This window comes from Hypanus sabinus, chromosome X2, assembly GCF_030144855.1.
Source record: "Hypanus sabinus isolate sHypSab1 chromosome X2, sHypSab1.hap1, whole genome shotgun sequence".
Taxonomy (NCBI): Eukaryota; Metazoa; Chordata; class Chondrichthyes; order Myliobatiformes; family Dasyatidae; genus Hypanus; species Hypanus sabinus.
Window position 1 is genome coordinate 3,608,836 of NC_082739.1, and position 27,690 is coordinate 3,636,525.

The following is a 27,690-nucleotide window of genomic DNA, read 5'->3' on the forward strand; positions in this document are numbered from 1 at the left end:
TTCACTAGTTGGCATATTTCACTCCTATATTCCCCCTCATCTCCATCTGAGAACTACCAACAATGGTTGTATCATCATCAAATTTATAGATGGTACTTGATTCAACATTTGTAGTAGTTTATTTTTATTTTTTATTTAGTGATGCAGCATGGTGATAGGCCCTTCTGGCCCAATGAACTCAGACAGCTCAATTACACCCATGTGACCAATTAACCCACTATTCTTACACCTTTGGAATGTTGGGGGGGGGGGAATGGAGCACCTAGAGCAGGGGTCGGCAACGTTTACCACTGAAAGAGCCAATATGGACCCATTTCCCACAGAAAAGAAAACACTGGGAGCCACAAAACCCGTTTGACATTTAAAATGAAATAACACTGCATACAACGGGTTTTTTTTGCCTTTATGCTATGTATAAACAAACTATAATGTGTTGCATTTATGAAATTGATGAACCCCTGCAGAGAAAACGAAATATTTCTGCATGCAACAAAAACATTTTGAACTCCGAAAAAAAGACGTTGGGTTGAAGGTTACTCCATAGTTAGCCTACCTTGGATCGAAGAATTAAAAGAAAGCGCGCGCTGGCGGGTGTCAGGCATTGGCAGTGGTGATGTATATTAATAGCGATAAAAAACACGTTGTAGCGGTGTGCTACACGCAGCGCTAAAATAAAGACTGCAGTCAAAGGTAACTTTATTCGAACTAAACAGCCTTGCTTTAAAGCCTCCCTCAACCCGTCCCCGTGGGCGCGGATGCTCCAAAAGACACGTACTCACAAACCCCCCGTAGGCTATTTCCCTTAGCCGGAACAGTGGCTAATTGTGAGCCGGTTCGGATGTGCCAGGAAACGGTGTCTCCACAAAGTTTTTAGATTGTACAAGATCACCATAATCTTCAAATTTCGAATTACATTTCAAAAGCTAACAAACCACGGGGAGCCGCATCACAGAGATGAAAGAGCCACATGTGGCTCCGGAGCCGCAGGTTGCCGACCTCTGACCTAGAGGAAGCCCATACAGTCACAGGGAGACAGTACAGACTGCTTACGGACATCAGCAGAAACTGAACCTGGGTCTGGCACTAATTGCTATGCTATTGTGCCATCAGTGACACACTAAACCTTCTTAAGCTCCTGTATACCTTCCTTATGATTTCATCAATGTGCAGGGCAATGTATTGGGTAAAAGAGGCAAAAAAAATCCACATGGCTGTTATATTTGAAAATGGTTATTCGTCTCTGCTGTGTGCTGTTTTGTTGATAGCTCCAGGTCTACAGGCAAACTCTGGGAATCTAAAACTGGTAACAAGCTTGTCTTAATGAATCTGTTTTTCTTTAAGAGTTCCGTGCAGATCAGCTTTGAAGAGGGTTCGCAGCTGCCGTCAACAGCAGGCATCAGTCATGTGACGTGTACCGAACAGTCAGAGCAGAGCATGGTAAGTTAATGGATGTAGGAAGATGGGCACGAGTCTGAGTGCTGGGCTGATGTGTTCCAGGTTAGAATGGAGAGGGAGAATTATAAGGCCCATTTGGCCCATCGAGTCTGCCCTGCCATTCAAACATAGCTGATTTATTTTCCCTTTCAACTGAATATTCTGTCTTCTCGGTATAACCTTTGACACCCTTACTAATTAAGAACCTAGTAACCTCCAACTTTAATGACCTGGCAATGAATTCCACTGATTACTACAATACTCCACATCCCTGTTTTAAAGCAATGTCCTATATTCTGAAGCTGTGCCCTTTGGTCCTAGACTCTCTCACTATTTTAGTTATTCGCTCCTCATCTTCTCTATCTGGGCCTTTCAATATTTGGTAATTATCTTCATGATTGCGTCAGCAAAGAAGACTACAAAGTGTTTGTCATATGAGGAGAAAGTACCTAGACCAGCCCTGTTTCTATTCAGGAAATCAGTAGAAATTTCTTCACCCAACGTGTTGTGTCCCAGCTCAAGAGGAATGTGGAGGCTCAGTATTTGAGGTAATTGAGGGATATGGGTTCAGTGAAGAAACCTGTGCTGAATAGCCATGTCTATTTAATGGTAAGACAAACCTGAAGGACTGAATAGGTTGATTCTGTTATTTATATTGTCAGGCAATGTACTAATGACACTAAAAAGCAGTGACTTTTTGTGCCCTCTTAAGATTTAAGATGAAAGATTAGTTTTATTTGTCACGTGTACCTGAAACATACAGTGAAATGCGTTATTTGCATCAAAACCAATCAGAGAGGATTGTGCTGGACAGCCTGCAAGTGTTTCCATGCTTCCTGCATGCCCACAACTCAGTAACCCTAAACAAACAGTGCCTATAAAAAGTATTCACCCCATCCCCCATAAGTTTTCATGTACTATTGTTTTAAAACATTGAATCACAGTGGATTTAATTTGTGTTTTTTTTTATACTGATCAACAGAAAAAGACTCTCCTGTGTCAAAGTGAAAACAGATCTCTATGAAGTGATCTCAATTAATTACAATTATTAAACAAAATAATTGGTTGCATAATTACTCAGCTGCTTCAAGTCAGTATTTAGTATTTGCACCTTTGGCAGCAATTACAGCCTGGAGTCCATGTGGATATGTCTATCAGCTTTGCACATCTGGACACTGCAATTTTTCCTCATTCTTGGAAACATAGAAAACTTACAGCACAATACAGGCCCTTTGGTCCACAATGCTGTGCTGAACATGTACTTTCTGTAGAAATTACCTAGGGTTACCCATAGCCCTCCAGTTTCCTAAGCTCCATGTACCTATCCAGGAGTCTCTTAAAAGACCCTATTGTATCCACCTCCACCACCATTGCCCATTCCACATACTCATTACCCTCTGCGTAAAAATCTTACCCCTGACATCGCCTGTGTACCTTAAACCTGTGTCCTCTCATGTTAGCCTTAAACCCTTAAAAATCTTACCCCTGACATCGCCTGTGTACCTTAAACCTGTGTCCTCTCATGTTAGCCATTTCAGCCTTGGGAAAAAACCTCTGACTATCCATATGATCAACGCCTCTCATCATCTTATACACAAAGATGATATGCATCACTTTCTTTACAAAACTCTGGCAGATTCAATGGGAGTTGTGAGTGTATAGCCCTTTTCAAGTTCAACCACAAATTCTCAATTGGATTGAGGTCTGGATTCTGACTTGGCCACTCCAGGACATTAACTTTGTTGTTTTTGAGCCAATTCTGTGTAGCTTTGGCTTTATGCTTGGGGTCATTGACTTGCTGGAAAACAAATCTTCTCCCAAGTCACAGTTCTCTTGCAGACTGCATCAGGCTTTCTTCTAGGATTTCCCTGTTTTTTGCTACATTCATTTTACTCTCTATCTTCACAAGCCTTCCTGAGCCTGCTGCAGTGAAGCATCCCCACAGCATGACACAGACACCACCGTGCTTCACGGTAGGGATGGTGTGTTTTTGATGATGTGCAGTGTTTGGCTTATGCCAAACATAGTGTTTAGTCTGATGGCCAAAAAGCTCAGTTTTGATTTCATCAGATCATAGAACCTTCTTCCAGCTGACTTCAGAGTCTCCAACGTGCCTTCTGGCAAACTCTGGCTGAGATTTCATGTGAGTTTTTTTCAACAGTGGCTTTCTCTTTGCCACTCTCCCATAAAGCACCCGGGCAACAGTTGTTGTATGCGCAGAGTCTCCCATCTCAGCCACTGAAGCCTGTAACCCCTCCAGAGTTGTGAGAGGTCTCTAGATTGCCTCCCCCACTAGTCCCCTACTTGCACCGTCACACAGTTTTGAGGATGGCCTGCTCTAGGCAGATTTACAGCTGTGCCATATTCTTTCCATTTCAGGATGATTGACTTAACTGTATTCCAAGGGATATTCAGTAACTTAGAAATTTTCTTGTATCCATCTCCTGACTTGTGCTTTTCAATAATCTTTTTGTGGATTTGCTTGGAGTGTTCTTGTGTTTTTCATGGTGTCGTTTTTGCCAGGATACTGACTCACCAGCAGTTGGACCTTCCAGATACAGGTGTATTTTTACTACAATCGAAATACCTTGACTGCACACGGTGATCTCCATTTAACTAATTATGTGACTTCTAAAACCAATTGGCTGCACCAGTGATGATTTGGTTAGTCATATTAAAGGGGGGTGAATACTTATACAAGTATTGGCTCAGTCCCTTCCTACCTACATCCGTGACACTTCACAGGCCCCAAGCATCTTTTTTTCATCGTGAATGTCCGGTCCCTATACATCTCCATTTCCCACCAGGAAGGCCTCAAAGTTCTCAGTTTCTTTCTGCACACCAGACCCAACCAGTTCTCCTCCACTATCACCTTCCTTCATTTAGCAGGACTGGTCCTCACTCGCAATAATTTCTCTTTTGGCTTCGCCCACTTCCTTCAAACAAAGGGGGTAACCATGGGCACTCACATGGGTCCCAGCTATGCCTGCCTTTTTGTTGGCTACGTGAAACAGTCTATGTTCCAACCCTACAATGGTGTCCATCCCCATTTTTTCCTACGTACATCGATGACTGCATTGGTGCTGCTTCCTGCACCCATACTGAGCTCGTCGACTTCATCAACTTTGGCTCCAGCTTCCACCCTGCCCTCAAACTTACCTGGTCTATTTCCGAAACCTCTCTCCACTTTTTCAATCTCTCTGTCTCTATCCCTGGAGACAGCTTATCTACTGATGTCTATTATAAACCCAGTGACTCTCACAGCTACCTGGACTATACCTCTTCCCACCTGGTTACTAGTAAAAGTGACATCCCCTACTCTCAATTCCTCCATCTCCGCCACATCTGCTCTGAAAATGAGGCTTTTCATTCCAGAATGAAGCAGATGTCCTCCTCCTTCCTTTCCTCCACCATCAATGCTACTAGCAACCGCATCTCTTCTATTTCACATATGTCTGCTCTTATCCCATCCTCCCACCACCTTACCAGGAATAGGGTTCCTCTTGTCCTCACCTACCACCTCACCAGCCTCCACATCCAGCATATAATTCTCCAAAACTTTCACGGCTTCCAATGGGACCCCGTCACAAAGCACATCCTCCCCCCCCACCCCACTTTCTGCTTTCCGCAGGGATCCCTCCCATGCGAGTCCCTTGCCCATTTGTCCCTCCCCACTAATCTCCTTCCTGGCACTTAAACTTTCAAGCGGAACAAGTGCTACACCTGTCCATACGCCTCCTCCCTCACTACCATTCAGGGCCTAAACAGTCCTTCTAGGTGAAGCAACACTTCACCTGTGAGTCTGTTGGAGTCATATACTGTGTCTGGTGCTCGTTGTGTGGCCTCCTATATATCGGTGAGACCCAGCATAGATTGGGACACTAGTTTGCCAAGCATTTACTTTCCGTTCACCAGAAAATTGGGATCACCTGGTGGCCATCCATTTTAATTCCATTTGCCATTCACATTCCGATATGTTAGTCCATGGCTTCCTCTATTGTCGCAATGAGGCCACACTCAGGTTGGAGAAGCAACACCTAATATTCTGCATGGGTTGCCTCCAACCTGATGGCATGAACATTGACTTCTCAAACTTCCAGTAATTCCCCCTCCTCTCACCATTCCCCATCCCCTTTCCCCTCTCTCACTTTATCTCCCTACCTGCCCATCGCCTTCCTCTGGTGCTCCTCCCCCTTTTCTTTCTTCCTTGGCCTTCTGTCCTCTCCTATTGGACTCCCCCCTACTCCAGCCCTGTATCTCTTTCACCATCTTCCCAGCTCTTTACTTCAGCATTTGCAGATCTACTCTTGTTTACAATCAATTATTTTATATTTTATTTGTAATTAACTTAGATCACTTTGTTGAGATCTGTTTTCATTTTGACACAGAATCTTTTTCTGTTAATCAGTGTAAAAAAAAAACAAATTAAATCCACTGTGATTCAAATTTGTAGAACAATAAAACATGAAAACTTCCAAGGGGGTGAATACTTTTTATAGGCACTGTATGTCTTTGGAATGTGGCTGGACACCAGAGCACCCTGGGGAAACCATGTGGTCACGGAGAGAGAGTACAAACTCCTTACAAACAGTGGCAGGAATCAAACCTGAGTATTGTAGCTGGCACTGTAACGTGGTGTGCTAACCACACAGAAAGACATTCAGTTCATTACTGCTGCTTTTTTTTCTGAGCTTGTTGTGGTCGAGAGACTTGTGAGCTCCTGATATCCAGAGACCACTTAGCTCCTGATAGGGTCACCCACAGGGGTAAGGTCAAGGGGGAGGTTCCAGACAAAGAGCGATCAAACCAAGACCTCAACAGTGGTGAGGCTGGTGGAAGATGATGACACATCACAACGGCAGTGAAGATGGAGGAAGGCTGTAGTCGTGAAGGGTCCCCAGTCGTCTTGCATTCCATAGCGCTGGACCCTGACTGTGTGGTGCCTGCCTGTGCATCAACTTCCCCAGGTTAAGCAAAGTCACACATAGGCATTCTCCATTAAGGGAATGCACCCTAACATCTCAATTATGTGGATCCTGGATCAGCCTCTACAGTCACCTGACGACCCACCAATGGACAACCCCTTAGGAGAACATCATACTTGACCCGAGTGATTGCACTACTACTGCTGTGTGGACTCATTATTAAAGGTATCTGGTTAACTGTATTTCCCTATCCTGTAGATCTATAACATTTTTCCCATAATCTCTGCCTACCTCACAGCAGCTTGCACACAGCAAGCCACGGATACAGCAAGCACTGACTAATAAACATACGAGATTCTGCAGGTGCTGGAAACCTAGAGCAACACACACACAAAATGCTGGAATACAGCAAGTCAGGCAGCATCTGTGGAGGGAGTAACCAGTCGACATTTAAGGCCGAGACCCTTCATCAGGATCCTGATTATGCTGACTGACTTGCTAAGTTACTCTGGCATTTTGTGCGTGTTTCATTGATAGATAAGTCTATAAAACATGGGAGCAGAATTAGGCCATTTGGCCCATTGTGTCTGCTCCGCCATTCAATCATGGCTGATCTGTTTTTCACCTCCTCAGCCCCCCCTCCCCAGCCTTCTCCCCATAACCTTTGATGCCATGTCCAATCAAAAACCTATCTATCTCTGCCTTAAATACACCCAACAACCCAGCCTCCACAGCTGCACGTGGCAACAAATTCCACAAATTCACCACCCTCTGGCTAAAGAAATTTAGCCTTTCAGCATTCACAAGGTTTTAACATAAGACCATAAGAGATAGGAGCAGGAGTAGGCCAATCGGCCCCTCAAGCCTGCCCCGTCATTCAACAAGATCATGGCTGATCCAATCTTAACTCTAGTTATCACCAAATCCCACAAGGCAACAGTGCCAACCAACAGGGCACCATGCCGCCCATTTTATTTTATTATTCATCCCGCCCAAACCCATGTGATCACCCGGGGGGAAAAAAAACGATTTTCCAATTGAGGAGAAAAAATCTGGAAAATTCCTCTCCGACCCATCCAGGCTATCGAAAACTGGCCCAGGAGATCACATGGCTGATCTAAACCTAGCCTCATGTCCACTTACCTGCTCGCTCACCGTATCCCCTAATGCCATTTTTATCCAGGAAAATGTCTATCTCCGTTTTGAATTTATTGAGTGTAGTAGCTTCCACAGCTCTCTGGGGCAGTAAATTCACAGCCCCACTACCCTCTGAGTGAAGAAATTTCTCCTCATCTCAGTCCTGGAACGGCATCCCCTTATTTTAAGATTATGCCCCCTAGTCCTAGTTTCACCCATCATTGGGAACATTCTCCCCGCATCCACCCGATCAAGCCCCTTCACAATCTTATATGCTTCAATAAGATCGCCTCTCATTCTTCGGAACTCCAATGAGTAGAGTCCCAATCTATTCAACCTCTCATCATACATCAACCCACCCATCCCCAGAATTAACCTAGTGAACCTTCTCTGCACTGCCTCGAGAGCCAGTATGTCCTTTCTTAAATATGGACACCAGAACTGCACGCAGTACTCCAGGTGTGGTCTCACCAATACCCGGTACAACTGCAGTAAGACCTCCCTGTTCTTATACTCCATCCCCCTAGCAATAAAAGCCAGCATTCCATTGGCCTTCTTGACCACCTGCTGCACTTGCATACTAACTTTTTGTGTTTCCTGCACCAGGACCCCCAGATCCCTTTGCACAGAAGCACTTTCCAGTTTCTCTCCAATTAGATAATAACTTGCTCTATTATTTTTCCTGCCAAAGTGCAAGATCAATGAGATCCCTCCCTCATTCTTTTAAATTTCAGCGAGTACAGACCCAGAGCTATCAAATGTTCCTCGTATGATAACCCTTTATTCGTGGAATCATCTTTGTAAACCTCCTCTGGACCCTCTCCAATGCCAGCATATCTTTTCTAAGATGAGAGGCCCAAAACTGTTCACAATACTCAAGGTGAGGCCTCACCAGTGCCTTCTAAAGCCTCAGCATCACATCCCTGCACTTATATTGGAGCAAGATGCCAGATGAAGTGGTTGAGGCAGGTATGATAACAACATTTAAAGGACATTTGGATAGGTAGGAGGGGTTTAGAGGGATATGGGCCAAACAGGACTAGCTTGCTGGGCAGAGCGTTTGACACAGACAGCTTGGCCTGAAGGGCATGTTCCCATGTCATAGAGACAAGACTATTGTTTAATGTCTCAAGCAGCTCTGACGGTACAGCACTCCCTCAGCTTTGCACTGAGGAGACACACTGCACTTGGGTTTCTAGAACAGAGCTTGAACTCAGAATCTTCTTATTCAGTCCTACAATTGACCAGCTGGGACTGAAGGAATGTTATTTTTCAGGATATTGCCATTGTTATAAATGTGACAAACTGTTCTGAAGCACCAGCTGTTACTGATGTGAGCGAATGTATCCATCAATGCACTTTCCCACACTTAGTGTGGTTTACTGGTTTGATGAGCCAGCTCCTGTTCACTCAACACTTAGTTTCAACATTCAGCAAATAGTTGGAATTATAAGCAGCCTGCGGAATGTTCAGGAAAAGCATGAGAGAGATTGAAATATGTTTAGTTAATGAAGAGTTTAATTGTTAACCATTTGTTTGCTGTAGGTGCTTTGTTGCAATATAGCGGTGGATGCAATTCAGTTCCCTGTGTCCGTTACTCAGCAGTCTCCAGCAGCCGTGTCTATGGATTCCTACCAAGTCACCTTGGCACCACTTCAGGCTCAGGTAATTAGTTTGTCACATTATTGAGTCAAACAACATGGGAACAGGCCCTTCGGCCCATCATGCCCACACTAACTATCAGTCCTATGCAACTTCCATTTTCCCTCTGGTATCCTCATAAACTCCACCTGCCTCTGCACGTACACTCAGAAACCACTTTATTAGGTACAGCTGCTCGTTTATGCAAATATCTAATCAGCCAATCATGTGGCAGCAACTCGATGAATTAAAGCATGCAGACATGGTCAAGAGGTTCAGTTGTTGTTCACACCAAACATCAGAATGGGGAAGAAATGTGATCTAAGTGACTTTGACCGTGGAATGATTGTTGGTGCCAGACGGACTATTTTGAGTGTCTTAGAAACTGCTGATCTCCTGGGATTTTCACACACACCAGTGTCTAAAATTTACAGAGAATAGTGTGAAAAACAAAAAAAATCCAGTGAACGACAGTTCTGTGGGTGAAAAAAACAATGTTAATGAGAGAGGTCAGAGGAGAATGGCCAGACTGGTTCAAGCAGACAGGAAGGTGACAGTAACTCAAATAACCACATGTTACAATGGTGGTGTGCAGAAGAACATCTCCGAATGCACAACATGTCGAACCTTGAAGTGGATGGGCTACAGCAGTAGAAGACCACAAACATACACTCAGTGGCCACTTTATTAGGTACAGAAGGTATCTGATAAAGTAGTCACTGAGTATATATCTAAGTCTGAGATAAATACTCCAGACTTAAATTTAAGGGAATCAGTATAAAAATAAATAATATGAGAACACAAGTTGTAGAGGCCTAGAAAGTTGGTTTGTAGGTTGCGGAATCGGTTCGGAGTTGAGGTGAGTGAAGTTATCCACACTGGTTCAGGAGCCTGATACAAAATATCTAGGTAAATGCTTGTTTAATTCAAGGGGTTAGAGTACAAGTTTGAGGAAGTTGTGGTTCTCTTGTAAAGCTCTCAGTCAGATCTCACCTGGAACACTGCAGTAAGTTAAAGCCACAGTAAGGAGGGACTGGCCCAAGACTGGAAATAGCACTGATTTGTCAGTGTATTACCAGTGCTGAAATGGTTACATTATTAAGATAGCTCAAATGAACTTGGATTGCTTGAGATGATTAAAGTGTTGAAAGGGTTTGACAGAGTAGATTTGGGTGAAATGTCACCTTTCACAGTCCTAAAATTGGAGCTAAATGCTGGGGAAGCAATGTTGGTAGAAATTAATAACCTCATCAAAACCGTGTGGATGTTACTTCATGTATTGCTTTAAGAGCAAGATCAGCAGATGATCGGCAGGAAAGGGTTTTGATGGAGTGGAGAATGGAAATATAAGATGCTGTTTGACAAGCCAAGCTTCTTCCTACTCCCAAAGTACTCTAAAGGTAGTTGTAATGTTGTAAAAAGGAATTATTAATAAATGAGCCTTGCTTATCGTTCCTGTTTGATAACTGTCTAACTGATGCCTGCTGTTTAGATTTGTGCCTTAAACTGAAACATCACTGGACTGCTGCCTAGTTTGTATGTACTTGGCCTGACATAAGGACAAAAGAGCAGGATTAGACTTTTAAGTATGGCTGGCCAAAATCAATATGATCTTGGGTGACCTTCACAAACCCAATAGATTCTGCAGATGCTGGAAAATCCCGAGTGACACACACAAAATTTTGGAGGAACTCAGCAGGTCAGACAGCATCTATGGAGAGGAATGTATGACGATTGTGATTGTTTATTGATGCTGTTTGACCTGCTGAGTTCCTCCAGCATTTTGTGTGTGTTTTGCTCTGGATTTCCAGCAAGTACAGAAACTCTTGTGTGAATAACTGTTGTCTGACTTTAATATAAATCAATGTAAAATGTACAAGTTTCATTATATAATTTTCTCTCCCTTCCAGAGGAAAGCTCTCAAACAGTACAGAACATTTTGATACCCTGTTTGAAACATTGATAAAGGATCTGTACAATTAATTTGTCATCATCTTCCCCCTTCCTTTCCAGTCCCAATGAAGGGTCACAGCCAGAAATGCTGACAGTTTATTCATTTCCATAGATGCTGTCTGACCTGCTGAGTTCCTCCAGCATTTTGTGTGTGACCTTCAGTCTCAAGAGCCAGCTTCCTGCTATATTCCTTTGATTCCCTTAAACAATCTATCAATCACTGTCTTGGTCGTCATTGACTAAGCATCCATGCACTGCCGTAGAGAATTCCAAAGATTAGCTCATCCTTGAGGAACACTTTTTTTATTTCAGTCTTAAGTGATTTATCCTGAGACTATAATAGATGAACTGAACTGTTTGGGAGGACTCGACCATCATTGAACTGTTCCCATAACAAATGGACTCACTTTCAAGGACTCTTCATCTCATATCCTCAAATTTATTGCATAATTATTTTTTATTGTTATTACCTTTTCTTTCTTTTTGTGTATTTGCACAGTTTGTTGTCTTTTGCACGTTTGTTGTCTGCCCCGTTGGAGTGGTCTTTCATTGATTCTATTATGGTTACTGGATTTATTGAGTATGCCTGCAAGAAAATGAATCTCAGGGTTGTATATGGTGGCAAATATGTACTTAGATAATAAATTTACTTTGAACTTTGAAGGAATGGAAATGTATTCCAAATCAAGTTGGTGAGCAGCTTGGAGCAGAACCTGTAGGTTGAGATAGTGCTGTGGACTTGCTGCCCTTCTTCTAAAGGGTAGAGATTATGAGTTTGGGAGAAGTGCCTGGGTACCCTGAACAAGTAAGTGCAGTGAGTTTTGGACATCACAGCTACAGTGTGTAGCCAGAATGGTTTGGTTGGAATAGACAAAGTGATTAGAATGGGTCAGTTCTTGGATTTTCCACGTAGGATGAGACATGAAGAGAGAATCCATCTCCCTTTCCCTCACCCTCCTTCTCCCTCACCTTCCATCACACCACTCTTTTATCCCCCCATCATCCTTTAACCCTCTTCAACTGTTAATCCCCTCACCTAAACCCTCCCCCCCTCAAAACTCTCCTTGCCCTCACTCTCTACATATCCCCTTGCCCTGTCTCTCGGTCACGCTCTGTCTGTCTCTGTCTTACTCTCTCACTCACTCTTTCTTTCTCTTTCTCTCCCTCTGTATCTCTTTTGCTTTCTCTCCCTCTCTCTTTCCCACTCTCTCCCCCTCCCTCCCTCTCCCTCTGTCTCTTTCCCTCCCCCTCTGGCTGTCTCCCTCATTCTCTGACCCTCCCTCCCTCCCTCCCACTTCTGTCTCCCTCTCTCTTGCTCTCCCTCCCTCTCTCCTTCTACCCTCCCTTCTCACAGTTCTATCACAAAGCCATTTCAATGCAGAGCAACAGTCAGACATTCCTCATCTTGTGTTAATGAGATGCTTTTAATTGAAATAGAATTGTAGAACAGAAGAGCGGCTACTGCTGTGAGTTACTGTCATGCCACCACCTGCCTCCCAGCTGCTGTAAAAAATAAGAAAAGTTAAAAAGGACAACAGAATCAATGGAGTAGAAAGCTCAAGAAGAGATCATACAGTATGGCCAAGTGAAATAGGAATTGATATGAAAGGAGAGGGAAGTAACGAATTAAAAGTATTATATATGAATGCACAAAGTATAAGGAATAAAGTAGATGAGCTTGAGGCTCAGTTGGAAATTGGCAAGTACGATGTTGAGGGAATAACTGAGACATGGCTTCAAGTGGACAGGGCCTGGGAAATGAATATTCAAGGATATACATCTTATCGAAAGGACAGACTGACTGGCAGAGGGGGTGGGGTGGCTCTGTTGGTGAGAAATGATATTCAGTCCCTTGCGAGGGGGGACATAGAATCTGGGGATGTAGAGTCAGTATGGATAGAACTGAGAAATTCTAAGGGTAGAAAGACCCTAATGGGAGTCATCTACAGGCCCCCAAACAGCAGTCTGGATGTAGGGTGTAAGTTGAATGAAGAGTTAAAATTGGCATGTCGCAAAGGTAATGATACAGTTGTCATGGGGGATTTCAACATGCAGGTAGACTGGGAGAATCAGAATGGTACTGGACCCCAAGAAAGGGAGTTTGTGGAGTGCCTCCGAGATGGATTCTTAGAACAGCTTGTACTGGAGCCTACCAGGGAGAAGGCAATCTAGATTTAGTGTTGTGCAATGAACCGGATTTGATCAGGGACCATTAGGAGATAATGACCATAATATGATATGTTTTAACCTACAGTTTGAGAAGGAGAAGGGAAAATTGGATGTGTCAGTATTACAGTTGAACAAAGGGAACTATGGAGCTATGAGGGAGGAGCTGGCCAAAATTCAATGGAACAATACCCTAGCAGGGAAGACGGTGGAACAAAAATGGCAGGTATTTCTGGGAATAATGCAGAAGGTGCAGGATCGGTTCATTCCAAAGAGGAAGAAAGATCCTAAAGAGAGTAAGGGGCGGCCATGGCTGATGAGGGAAGTAAAGGGCAGTATAAAAATAAAAGAGAAGAAGTATAACATAGCAAAGATGAGCGGGAAACCAGAGGACTGGGAAGCTTTTAAAGAGCAACAGAAAATAACAAAAAAGGCAATACGCCAAGAAAAAATGAGGTATGAAGGTAAACTAGCTAAGAATATAAAGGAGGATAGTAAAAGCTTCTTTAGGTATGTGAATAGCAAAAAAATTGGGCCAAAATTGGGCCATTGAAGACAGAAACGGGTGAATTTATTATGGAGAACAAGGAAATGGCAGATGAATTGAACAGGTACTTTGGATCTGTCTTCACTAGGGGAAGACACAAACAATCTCCCAGATGTAATAGTGGCCAAAGGAACTAGGCTTTTTTCTTCTTGTGTATGATCAGCCATGATCACAGTAAATGGCGGTGCTGGCTAGAAGGGCCGAATGGCCTACTCCTGCACCTACTGTCTATTGTAGGCAAGTAGACAAAATCTTAGATCAAGGAATCAAAGCAATTAATATTATGTTAATTTGAAAAAAACCCCATCAGATTCTTTGAAACTGTATTAATAGCAAGAAGCTGTAATGGTCACTGAGAGCTGCCTGTGAATTTATTGCTAAGGTGGTGTACGTTCGACATTTCCTTTTTCGTGCCTGTATATCCTTCATTCTTTCAAATGCTGACATGAGATTATGAATCTGCACTAAAGAAGAGACACCAGAGCTACATTGTAAAGTATTGCTGCAGGCATTTACCATGGCAATCTGCCGTCTGATTGCACAGTTTGAATTTTGAAATTTAATACAAGGTAGAAATTAAGGAATTTTAAAAAATATTTTCCATTTATCACATGCCAACTACGAGGAGCTGTTGGTTCTGGATAAAATGCCCATTAAGCAGGTGCTGGTTTCATTGTTCAGTGTGCCACAGTCCTACCTGATGCCAAGTTTAATGTGCACTGTCAAATAAAACAGAAAATGCTGTGTAACACTTGGCAGATCAGGCATTACCATTAGAGTCTGCAAGTGCACTGGAGGCTGGAGATGGAACACTATCTGTGTGTGTATATGTGTAGAGAGGAACAGGACTTGTTTTGCTGCTGCTGTTTTGCTCTTGTTGTTGCTTGTATTGTACTGCTGAACATTGGGTACATGCTATGTTGGTGCTGGAATGTGTGGAAACACTTGCGGGTTGCCCCAGCAGATCATTAGGTTGTGTTGGTTGTTAACACAAATAACACATTTCACTGTATGTTTCGATGTGCATGTAATAAATAAATGAATTGACATTAATCTGGTGGTTGGGATATTGATGCAAAATGTTTCTCCTCATAGAGTCGTAAAAAACAACAGCGCAGAAACAGGCCCTTCAGCCCATCTAGTCTGTGCCCAACCATTTAAATTGCCTACTCAAATGGACCTCCACAGGGACCATTTCCCTTCATACCCCTACCATCCATGTACCTATCCAAACCTCTTAAACATTGAAATCGAGCTTGCATGCACCACTTCTGCTGGCAGCTCATACCACACTCTCACGAGCCTCTGAGTGAATAAGTTTCCCCTTATGCTACCCTTAAACATTTCACCTTTCATCCTTAACCCATAACCTCTGCATGTAGTCCCACCCAACCTCAGTGGAAAAAGCCTGCTTGCATTTACTGTATCTATACCCCTATCAAATCTCCTCTCAATCTTCTAAATTCTGGGGAACAAAGTCCTAGATTACTTAGTCTTTCTATATAACTCAGGTCCTCCAGACCCGGCAACATCCTTGTAAATTTTCTCTGTACTCTTAAACCTTGTTTACATCTTTCCTGTAGTTAGTACTTTGATCTGTGCACACAATACTCCAAACTAGGCCTCACCAACGACTTATACAACTTCAACAAAACATCTCATCTCCTGCGTTCAGTATTTTGATTTATGAAGGCCAGTGTGTCAAAAGCTTTCTATATGACCCTATAAAAACATAAGAAATAGGAGCAGGAGCAGGCCATCTGTCTTGTTGCGCCTGCTCTGCCATTCAATAAGATCGTGGCTGATTTGACCGTGGACTATCTCCACCACCCTACCTTTTCCCCGAACCCCTAATTCCCCTACTATGCAAAAATCTATCCAACTGTGTCTTAAATATATTTACTGAGGTGGCCTCCACTGCTTCATTGGGCAGAGAATTCCACAGATTCCCCACTCTCTGGGAAAATCAATTCCTCCTCATCTCCATCCTAAATCTACTCCCCGAATCTAGAGGCTATGTCCCCTAGTTCTATTCTCACCCACCAGTGGAAACAACATTCTTGCCTCTCATCTATCCCCTTTATAATTTTATATGTTTCTATAAGATCTCGTCTCATTCTTCTGAATTCCAGTGAATACAGTCCCAGGTGACTCAATCTCTCCTCATAGTCTAACCTCCACATCTCTGGAATCAACCTGGTGAACCTCCTCTGCACTGCCTCCAAAGCCAGTATATGCTTCCGCAAGTATGGAGACCAGAACTGCACACAGTACTCCAGGTGCAGCCTTACCACTACCTGTATAGTTGCAGCATAACCTCCCTGCTCTTAAATTCAATCCCTCTAGCCTGCTGCAATTGCAGACCAATCTTTTGTGATTCATGCACAAGCTACCTGTGACACCACTTTCAATAAATTATGGACCTGTATTCCCAGATCCCTTTGCTCTACCACACTCCTCAGGGCCCTACAGTTCACTGTGTAAGACCCACCCTGGTTGGTCCTACCAAAGTGCAACACCTTGCACTTGTCTGCATTAAATTCTCTCTGCCATTTTTCAGTCCATTTTTCCAGCTGGTCCAGATCCCTCTCCAAGCTTTGATAGTCTTCCTCACCCACAAGCTTGGTGTCATCCACAAATTTGCTGATCCAGTTAAGCATATTATCATCCAGGTCATTGATACAGATCACAAAGAACAAAGGATCCAGCGCCAATCCCTGTGGCACTCCACTAGCCAAAGGCCTCCAGTCAGGGAGGCAACCCTCTACTACCAGTCTCTGGCTTCTCCAACAAAGCTGATGTCTAATCCAGTTTACTACCTCATCTTGAATGCTGACTGACTGAACCTTCTTGACCAATCTCTCATGCGGGACCTTGTCGAGTGCTTTACTGAAGTCCATGTGGACAACATACACTGCCTTGTCTTCATCCACTTTCCTGGTAACTTCCTCAAAATAATCTATAAGATTGTTTAGACATGATCTACCATGCATGAAGCCATGCTGACTATCCTTAATCAGTCCATGTCTATCCAAATACTTATAAATCTAGTCCCTTGGAATACCTCCCAATAACTTTACTACTACTGATGTCAAGCTCACCACCCTTCAATTTCCTGGTTTATGTTTAGAACAACATTGACTATCCCCCAATCCTCCAGTACCTCACCTGTTACTGAGGCTGATTTAAATATTTCTGCACTTGCCTCCAGCAAGGTCCGAGGAAACACCTTGTCAGTCCCTGGTGAATTATCCACCCTGATTTGCCTCAGGACAGCAGACACCTCCTCCTCTGTAATCTGTACAGGGTCCATGAAGTTGATACCACTTTGCCTCACTTCTATAGACTCTGTGTCCATCTCCCGAGTAAATACAGATGCAAAAAAAAATTGAAGATTTCCATCCATCAGTTTTGGCTCCACACATGGATTACCTTTCTGATCTTCTAGAGGACCAATTTTGTCCCTTGAAATCCTTTAGCTCTTAACATATCTATAGAATCCCTTGGGATTTTCCTTCACCTTGTCTGCTAGGGCAACCTCATGTCTTCTTTTAGCTCTTTTGATTTCTTTCTTAAGTGTCTTGGACTCCATAAACACCACATTTGTTCATATCTGCATGTACCTGCTATGCACCTCCTTTTTTTTTATTTTAACCAGGGTCTCAATATCTCTTGAGAACCCAAGGTTCCCGACACTTGTTATCTTTACCTTTTATTCTGACAGGCACTTAAAAATGTCGTACTTAAAAATTTCACTTTTAAAGGCCTCTCACTTACCAAGAACACCTTTGTCAGAAAACAGCCTGTCCCAATCCACACTTGCCAGATCATATCTGATACCATCAAAACTGGCCTTTCTCCAATTTAGAATCTCAACCCGTGAACCAGACCTACCTCTTTTTGCATATTTACTTTGAAACTATTGGCATTATGATAATTTGATGCAAAGTGTTCACCTGCACAAACTTCTGTCACCTGCCCTGTCTCATTCCCTAATAGCAGATCCAGTATCTCACACTCTCTCCTTGGGAACAGATTTGACAAACTCTATCCCATCTGGCCCTTTTACAGAATGTGAGCTTCTGTCAATACGTGGAAAGTTAAAAATCACCTACTATAGCAACCTTATGTTTCTTGCAGCATTCTGCGATCTCTCTACAATTTTGTTTCTCTAAATCCCATGGACTGTTGGGTGGTGTGTAATATAGTTCCATTAATGTGGTTATAACTTTCTTATTTCTAAGTAACGCCCATAATGCCTCACTAGTTGAGTTCTCCAGTCTGTCCTGACTGAGCACTGCCGTGACATTTTCCCTGATCAGTAACGCCACCCCTCCTCCTTTAATCCCTCCCGCTCTGTCATATCTAAAACAACAGAACCCTGGGATATTGTGCTTCCAGTCCCGTCCCTCCTGCAACCAAGTCTCACTAATGGCTACTATGTCATAATTCCAGGTGTTAATCCATGCCCTGAGCTCATCCACCTTTCCTACGGTACCTGCAGTGAAATATAGACAGCTCAGGACACTAGTCACACCATGCTCAACCTTTTGATTGCTGACTTTGTCTGAGGTCTTACCGACATCAAGCCACCCTAACCTCTCCACTAACTGTTCTGACACTCTGGTTCCTATTCCCCCTGCATGGCCCCCTTAAAGTTTGTACCTTTCACCCTTAACCCATGACCTCTGGTTGTAGTCCCACTTAACCTCAATGGAAAAAGCCTGCTTGAATTTACCCTATTTATACCCTTAATAATTTTGTATACCACTATCAAATCTCCTCTCAATCTTCTATGTTCCAAAGAATAAAGGCCTGACCTATTCAATCTTTCAGGAGAGACAGAATGAGAAAAGCAGTTACAGCACATAAAGAATTTCAAAAAGTAGGCCATTTGTGCAGAAACGAGGAGAATTGTTTGGGATCTGTAGATTAAAGGAGCCTAGGAGTTGAAGGGGTAGTGCTGGAAATTGGTGTCAAGATAGATGATCAGCCATTATCTTATTGATCAAAAAGTTCAGATGTCACATGTACATCAAAATAGCGAAACATACAGTGAAATGCATCATTTTGCATCAACAACTAACACAGCCCATGGATGTCTTGGGGGCACCCCGGACATGTTGACACACTACTGGCACCAAAATAGCATGCCCACAACTTACCAAGATACCCATACTTTTTTGGAATATGGGAGGAAATTGAACAGGTCATAGGGAAAATGTACAAATTCCTTACAGCCAGCAGTGGGATTTGAACTTTTAATCACTGGTGCTGTAAAGTATTACACTAACTGCTGTGCTATCATGCTGCCAAGTTTTTTGCTTTAAAGTTTTCAAAAAGTTCAGGACCCTAGGTGTTCAAACTGACCGATTTGAATTGACAGCAAAGTAGGGACAATAGACAATAGGTGCAGAAGTAGACCATTCGGCCCATCAAGCCTGCACCGCCATTTTGAGATCATGGCTGATCATCTACTATCAATACCCGGTTCCTGCCTTGTCCCCATATCCCTTGATTCCCCTATCCATAAGATACCTATCTAGCTCCTTCTTGAAAGCATCCAGAGAATTGGCCTCCACTACCTTCCGAGGCAGTGCATTCCAGACCCCCACAACTCTCTGGGAGAATAAGTTTTTCCTCAACTCTGTCCTAAATGACCTACCCTTTATTCTCAAACCATGCCCTCTGGTACTGGACTCTCCCAGCATCTGGAACATATTTCCTGCCTCTATCTTGTCCAATCCCTTAATAATCTTATATGTTTCAATCAGATCCCCTCTCAATCTCCTTAATTCCAGCGTGTACAAGCCCAGTTTCTCTAACCTCTCTGCGTAAGACAGTCCAGACATCCCAGGAATTAACCTCGTGAATCTACGCTGTACTTCCTCTACAGCCAGGATGTCCTTCCTTAACCCTGAAGACTAAAACTGTACACAATACTCCAGGTGTGGTCTCACCAGGGCTCTGTATAAATGCAAGAGGATTTCCTTGCTCTTGTACTCAATTCCCTTTGTAATAAAGGCCAACATTCCATTAGCCTTCTTCACTGCCTGCTGCACTTGCTCATTCACCTTCAGTGACTGATGAACAAGGACTCCTAGATCTCTTTGTATTTCTCCCTTACCTAACTCTACACCGTTCAGATAATAATCTGCCTTCCTGTTCTTACTCCCAAAGTGGATAACCTCACACTTATTCACATTAAACGTCATCTGCCAAGTATCTGCCCACTCACCCAGCCTATCCAAGTCACCCTGAATTCTCCTAACATCCTCATCACATGTCACACTGCCACCCAGCTTAGTATCATCAGCAAATTTGCTGATGTTATTCTCAATGCCTTCATCTAAATCATTGACGTAAATTTTAAACAGCTGTGGTCCCAATACCGAGCCCTGTGGCACCCCACTAGTCACCACCTGCCATTCCGAGAAACACCCATTCACCGCTACCCTTTGCTTTCTATCTGCCAACCAGTTTTATACCATGTCAATGTCTTCCCCCCAATGCCATGAGCTTTGATTTTACCCACCAATCTCCTATGTGGGACCTTATCAAATGCCTTCTGAAAATCGAGGTACACTACATCCACTGGATCTCCCCCATCTAACTTCCTGGTACATCCTCGAAAAACTCCAAGAGATTGGTCAAGCATGATTTACCCTTGGTAAATCCATGCTGGCTCAGCCCAATCCTATCACTGCTATCTAGATATGCCACTATTTCATCCTTAATAATGGACTCTAGCATCTTCCCCACCACCGATGTCAGGCTGACAGGTTGATAGTTCTCTGTTTTCTCCCTCCCTCCTTTCTTAAAAAGTGGGATAACATTAGCCATTCTCCAATCCTCAGGAACTGATCCTGGATCTAAGGAACATTGGAAAAATGCTTACCAATGCATCCGCAATTTCCTGAGCCACCTCCTTTAGTACCCTAGGATGCAGACCATCTGGACCTGGGGATTTGTCAGCCTTCAGTCCCATCAGTCTTCTCATCACTGTTTCCTTCCTAATGTCAATCTGTTTCATTTCCTCTGTTACCCTATGTCCTTGGCCCATCCATACATTTGGGAGATTGCTTGTGTCTTCCTTAGTGAAAACAGATCTAAAGTACTCATTAAATTCTTCTGCCATTTCTCTGTTTCCCATAACAATTTCATCCAATTCATTCTTCAAGGGCCCAACATTGTTCTTAACTATCTTCTTTCTCTTCACATACCTAAAAAAGCTTTTGCTATCTTCCTTTATATTCCTGGCCAGCTTGCATTCGTACCTCATTTTTTCTCCCCGTATTGTCTTTTTAGTTAAGTTCTGTTGTTCCTTAAAAACTTCCCAATTATCTGTCCTCCCACTTACCTTAGCTCTGTCATACTTACTTTTTTTTAATGCTATACAATCTCTGACTTCCTTTGTCAACCACTGTGGCCCCTTTCCCCCCTTTGAATCCTTCCTTCTCCAGGGGATGAACTGATTTTGCACCTTGTGCAAAAATACCTGCCATTGCTGTTCCACTGTCTTTTCTGCTAGGATATCCATCCAGTTAACTTTGGCCAGCTCCTCCCTCATGGCTCCATAGTCACCTTTGTTCAACTGCAACACTGACACCTCCGAGCTGCCCTTATCCTTCTCAAATTGCAGATAAAAACTTATCATATTGTGATCACTACCTCCTAATGGCTCCTTTACTGCGAGATCGCTTATTAAATCCTGTTCATTACATAACACTAACTCCAGAATAGTCTTGTCCCCGGTCGGCTCTCATACAAGCTGTTCCAAGAATGCATCCCATAGGCACTCTACAAACTCCCTATCCTGTGGTCCAGCACCAACCTGATTCTCCCAGTTCACCTGCATGTTGAAATCCCCCATAACTACTGCAACATTACCTTTGCCACGTGCCAATGTTAACTCCCTATTCAACTTGCACCCAAAATCCATGCTACTGTTTGGTGGCCTGTAGACAACACCCATTTGGGTCCTTTTGCCCTTACTGTTCCTCAGTTCTATCCACACAGACTCTACTTCTCTGACCCTATGTCCCCCTTGCAAAGGAGTGAATCTTATTCCTCACCAACAGGGCCATCCCACCCCCTCTGTCCACATTTCTGTCCCTATGATAGCACGTATACCCTTGTACATTCATTTCCCAGGTCTGATCTCCCTGTAGCCATGTCTCCGTTATCCCAACAACATCATAGTTACCCGTTCGCACCGTAGTTAGGCACAGGTTCAGATGGAGCCTATCTGACTAGAGTGGTGAAATTGGAGTAGCTACTGAGAGTAGAGGAAATGAGAAGAATCAGCACTGGGTTTACAGCAAGATGATCTATGCTTCCTTCCAATTTTCTGCATTGAGATTCAAAGGTTCAAAGTGCAAAATAAATTTATTATCAAAATACATATATGTCACCATATACAGCCCTGATATTTATTTTCTTGTGGTTAATCACAGTAAATACAAGAACCACAATAGAATCAATGAAAGACCACACCCAACAGGATGGACAAACAACCAATGTGCAAAAGGCAACAAATTGCAAGTACAAAAAGGAAAAAAAAGGAAGTAATAATAATAATAAATATTGATAAAATGAGTCCTTGAAAGTGAGCCCATTATCACCTGGCTGAGGTGTTGGAATATGGCCATGAAATTGTACCCCAGCAAGAATCAACAGAGTCTTAGCTTCATATATATTGCTGACTCTTGACGTTTCACAGCTGTCAGGCTGTCTGATTACATCACGTGACATTGCTGATAGCTGTGAATGTACTGAACTCTAGGGCCATCTAGAGGAGTATACTTGAACAGTCATCAAACATGATGTACACGTGACAACCACTCTGTGAAGTCACACAGACAAAATGCTGGAGGAACTCTGTGGGTCAAGCAGCCTCTGTAGAAAGGAATAAAGAGCTGACATTTCAGGCCAAGACCCCTCGTCAGGATTGGAAAGGAAGAGGGAAGAAGCCAGAGTAAGAAGGTAGGGGCAGGAGAAGAAGTATAAGCTAGGAGGTGATAGATGATACCAGGTGAGGAGAAGGTGGGTGGGTACTTTGTGAACTGTTTTCTTTTGTTATTACAGATGGAGATCTGTTTGGAAGAAGCAGAGCTGAAAGGCCTGCTAGTCACTTGGTCATTCAAGGAGCCCCCTGCTCTGTCCCTCACAGTTACTCCTAAGCTACAGCGAGGGGTAAGAGAAAAATAAATATTCTAAAAGTTTAATTTGACTTGAGTGAGAATTGTAATCAAGTGATGATATGTAAATGGAGGATTGAGACTTGGACTTAAAGACAATGCTGTTCAATGGCTTGCCGACCACCAGTCCCTGTTGAATACAGAAGAACCCTGCTACTTGCTGTTGCTAGTGCGATCATCTGTGTTAGTTCTCAAATACATATCAACTTGAGCAGTGTTCCAGTGAGGCAGAGGGAGCAATGAGAATATATCAGGAAAGGTGCGTATTTCGAAACAAACATCATAATGAGGAATGTATTGAATGGAATTCATTATAGAAGTCAGCAAACATTCTCTGCTCATGCCCCAATTTACTAACTCTAAATCTTTTGACTTGGGAATGTGGGAAGAAACTGGAGCACCTGAAGGAAACCCATGTGGTCACAGGGAAAATTTACAAACTCCTTACAGACAGCAGTGGAATGCTCAGTCTGAGATGGTCAGAGGCTAATTATATTTTCTTGAGTATTTGAAAGTGAATCCCCATACAATTTGGGCATTTACTTTGGAAAACAACTTTTCCCCTCTGCATGTGCATATTAACAATCAATTGGCATAAAAGTGGCTTCCCTATTCTCTGGATCGTGTATTTAAAAATGACAGCAATAAAACCTCATTAATATAATAAAGTACCAGCAATATTGTGTTTAGTGTTATTCGAATGTTATTGGTACACCATGCATTTTAAATGTATTACCATCTGGGAATCGATCTTCCAGGTTTTACATTTGTAAGACAATGTATTGCAGTAATGCATATATCGCATTCACAAAATTTGTAGCCAGGTGTCGTGCGAACTGGTATTACTTTAGGTATGTATTTAATTATGTTGGTTCATGTTGCCTTGTTTCTTTCTTTACCAGATTTCTATTCAGCAGATGTCTCAACTAATTTCTGAAGTTCAATCCTGAAAAGTGCAAAGTGATTTACTTTGAAAGGTCGAACTTGAAGGCAGAGTACAGGGTTAATGGCAAGATTCTTAGTGTGGAGGAACAGAGGGATCTTGGGGTCCATGTCTACAGATCCCACAAAGTTGCTGCACAAGTTGATAGGATGGTTAAGAAGGCATTTGATGTGTTGACCTTCATTAGTCAGGGGACTGAGTTCAAGAGCCATGAGGTTTATGTTGCAGCTCTGTAAAACCCTGGTTAGAGCATACTTGGAGTATTATGTTCATTTCTGGTCACATCATTTATAGGAAGGATGTGGAAGCTTTAGAGAAGGTGCAGAGGAGATTTAGCAGGATGCTGTCTGGATTAGAGAGCATGTCTTGTGAGGATAGGTTGTGCAAGCTAGGGCTTTTCTATCTGGATCAAAGGAGGATTAGAGATGTACAAGATGATAAGAGGTATAGATAGAGTGGACAGCCAGAGACATTTTCCCAGGGTTGAAATAACTAATACGAGAGGTCATAATTTCCAGGTGATTGGAGGAAAATAGAGGGAGGATGTCAGGGGTAGTGTTTTTTTGTACACAGACAGGGGTGAGCGCATGAAACACCCTGCTAGGGGTGGTGGTAGAGACAGATACGTTAGGGACATATAAGAGATAGGCACATGGATGAAAGAAAAATGGAAGGTTATGCAGGAGGTAAGGGTTAGATCAGAATCAGAATCAGGTTTATTATCACTGGCATGTGATGTGAGATTGATCTTGGAGTTGGTTAAAAGGTCAGCACAACATCATGGGCTGAAGGGCCTGTACTGTACTGTAATGTTCTATTTTATAATACAAATTATGATTGATATCAAATCTGTTGACTGTGTAGGGAGCGTTTGTGTTCCATCTTCTACTAGCACACCGATTTTCCAAGGGAAATGCTGGATTATTTACCTGAACTTTTGTCTGGGCAGGAGAATGATGGGAAAGCAGACATCTCCACCATCAAAGAATTGATCGAGGATACAATTGTCAGCACCAATCCAGCCATGTTGATCAATCTCGAGGCACACATCACAAACACAGTGGTAGGTAGTATCTGTGTATTGGAGATATCACCTTCAATAGGGTTGAGTTCTTTATACCCTTTCTAACTACAGTACTCCAGAAGATGGAGCATCATAGATATTGCTGAAAAGCATTTTTAGAGCAATGCAAGTGTTAAATTAGATATAATAGGGCATCAATAGGCAGAATTGCATTTGCTGGCCGTTGTACCACTCTGCCAATGTTGAGCCCTTTTGAGGCTGGTAGTGTTGAATATTGCAAAGGGCTTATGGCAGGAAACCAACATGAGATTGAATATTTAGAATCCTTACAGTTCTTAATGATCTGCAGAAGGTTTTCAGTTTAGTTTGTATTAGTCCCTGCACTGTTTTCTCTTGTCTTCTTTGTGTTTAGAACTTTGAGGACATTGCAGCCTCCACTGTACCCTCGCTGGTGATTATGCAGCTGATATTTATACAGAGAACATATATGAGAATGTTGCTGAGAGTTGAGGATCTGAATTATAGGGAAAGGGTCAACATGTTAGGAATTTATTCCCTGGAGCATAGAAGGATGATCTTAGGGAGATAATACAAAATTATGAGGGATATACATAGGGTAATTGCAAGCATTCTTTTTCCACTGAGGTTGGGTGAGACTGGAACTGGAGGGCAATGGTTAAAGGTGAAATGGGAAGCTGAGGAGGTACACTTTCACTCAGATGGTGTGATCTCCCAGTGGAAGTGGTGGATGTGGGTTCAATTGCAAACTTTAGGAGAAGTTTGGATAAGTACATAGATGTGAGGGCTATGATCCAGGTGTGGGTCAATGAGGCTAGGTAGAATAACATTTTGGCACAGACTAGATGGAACAAAAGGCCTGTTTCTGTGCTATAGTGCTCTATGACTCTATATTGATACAATAGCGTGTTGCTGGAAATCCAGTGATTTGAATGAATATTCAGAGTTCCCATTTCCACCAAGGTTGGTATCTATAATGGGGACCGTGAAACCTTGTGATTGCCACAGTAGAATTTGGGCAAATTTAAAGAGATTCACTTTATTTGTCATATGTACAATGAAACATTAAAACATACAGTGAAATGAGTTGTTTGTGTCAAAGACTAACCCAGTCTAAGAGTGTACTGAGGCAGCCCGCAAGTGCGCCACACTTCTGGCACCAACATAGAATGGCCACAACTCACTAAACCTAAATCGTATGTCTTTGGAATTTAGGAGGAAACCCATGTGGTCACAGGAAAAACATACAAACTCTACAGACAGTGGTGTGAATTAGACCATAAGACATAGGAGCATAATTAGGCCATTCAGCCCATGGATTCTGCTCTGCCATTCCATCATGGCTGATTTATTATCCCTCTCAACCCCATTCTATTGCTTTCTCCCTGTAACCTTTGACAATTACTAATCAAGAACCTATCAACCTCCATTTTAAATATACCCAATGACTAGCTCTCCACAGCCATCTGTGGCAATGAATTCCACAGATTCACCCCCCTCTGGCTAAAGGAATCCCTCCTCATCTCTGTTCTAAAGGGATGCTGTTAAATTGAAGCCCAGTTGGTGACTGTTGCCGCTGAGGAGTGTTGTGTTAGCCATCATGCTACTGTGCCACCCTTCAAATTTGTCCAAGTAACTGCTTTTTTTCCTTCCACTTAGGTGGCAGGGGAGAAACCTGGTAAAGCCTCGACTCCTCCATCAAAGATCACACTTAATGCTGGGGGTAAACTGGTGGTCAGACAGCTGAAGGCCAATATCAGCAGAGTGGAAGAAGTGGGTAAGGCTTTTGGATTACATGAAACAATTCATCCCATAATTTGGTAGTACTTGGAGTGCCTCACAATTATTGATAGAAAGAATTAGATCACTTGGTGTTCCTGGATTGGATCCCTACAGAATGGTGTGCATAGAGAGATGCTGCCCACAAATCTGTGCTGTTATTTGTATATTCTCATTCCCTGTTCTGTTCTTCTCTCTATTATTATTCTGTAACTTTAAACAATGATTCTTTCTTAGCAATCTAGGAATTCTGCATCTGACAAAGAACCACCTGCTAATTATCAAAACAAATGAAATCCTTTTAAGACTGTTCTTGTTTTGTTCCTGAACAACCTATGGCTATTTACCACAATGTAGCTCTTCATTATTCAGAAGACCTTTATCACATCACCATCTCGTCGGTACTGAAAATCTTCTTGAGTCCCTGTTCACTGGTGTCACCACACACCTGTGCAAGAATATGGCACAAGTGTGCAGTCAAACTGGCCACAGGTGGCTTAACACCTTGGTAACACTAGGTGTCAAAGGTCAGGTAGCCATGGCAACTTAAATGGTCTTTTACAGGACATCTAATACCTGTAGTGGCAAAACAGAGAAGAAAACGACATCAAAGAAAATATTCATCATCATCCATTTTCATAATCAAAGTTAACTGGTAAATAACAAGCCAAACCTTTCCCTTCCAGTAGATAAATTGGCAGAAGGTTGTTGAATGGATTCCCATTGATTGTTAACTGTTGAGTGATGGTAGGAGGCAGTGACGTGGGAAATTGTAACAGATATTAAATCCATAAGAAGTAGACAGTTACAGAAATAAACTATATTGGCAATTTTTCATCCAATCAAATACTTCCGAACACAACCTTACAGTTAACGTAAGTATTTTTTGGACACCAAAAGCAGTGAGCTATTTTTGCAGTCTT

The 27,690-nt window shown here is 42.7% G+C and overlaps 1 protein-coding gene across 2 annotated transcripts in view; it reads left to right on the forward strand.

Moving 5' to 3' along the window:
- The window catches only part of c2cd2l (c2cd2 like), a 139,288-nt gene that overhangs the window by 85,733 nt on the left and 25,865 nt on the right, over nucleotides 1-27,690 (forward strand). For both annotated transcript variants that reach the window (XM_059956819.1, XM_059956818.1), the window contains exons 2-6: nucleotides 1,342-1,437; nucleotides 9,042-9,161; nucleotides 22,891-22,998; nucleotides 24,896-25,009; nucleotides 26,648-26,765. In XM_059956819.1, coding sequence (XP_059812802.1) covers nucleotides 1,342-1,437; nucleotides 9,042-9,161; nucleotides 22,891-22,998; nucleotides 24,896-25,009; nucleotides 26,648-26,765 — 556 coding nt within the window. The remainder of the gene's footprint in view (nucleotides 1-1,341; nucleotides 1,438-9,041; nucleotides 9,162-22,890; nucleotides 22,999-24,895; nucleotides 25,010-26,647; nucleotides 26,766-27,690) is intronic.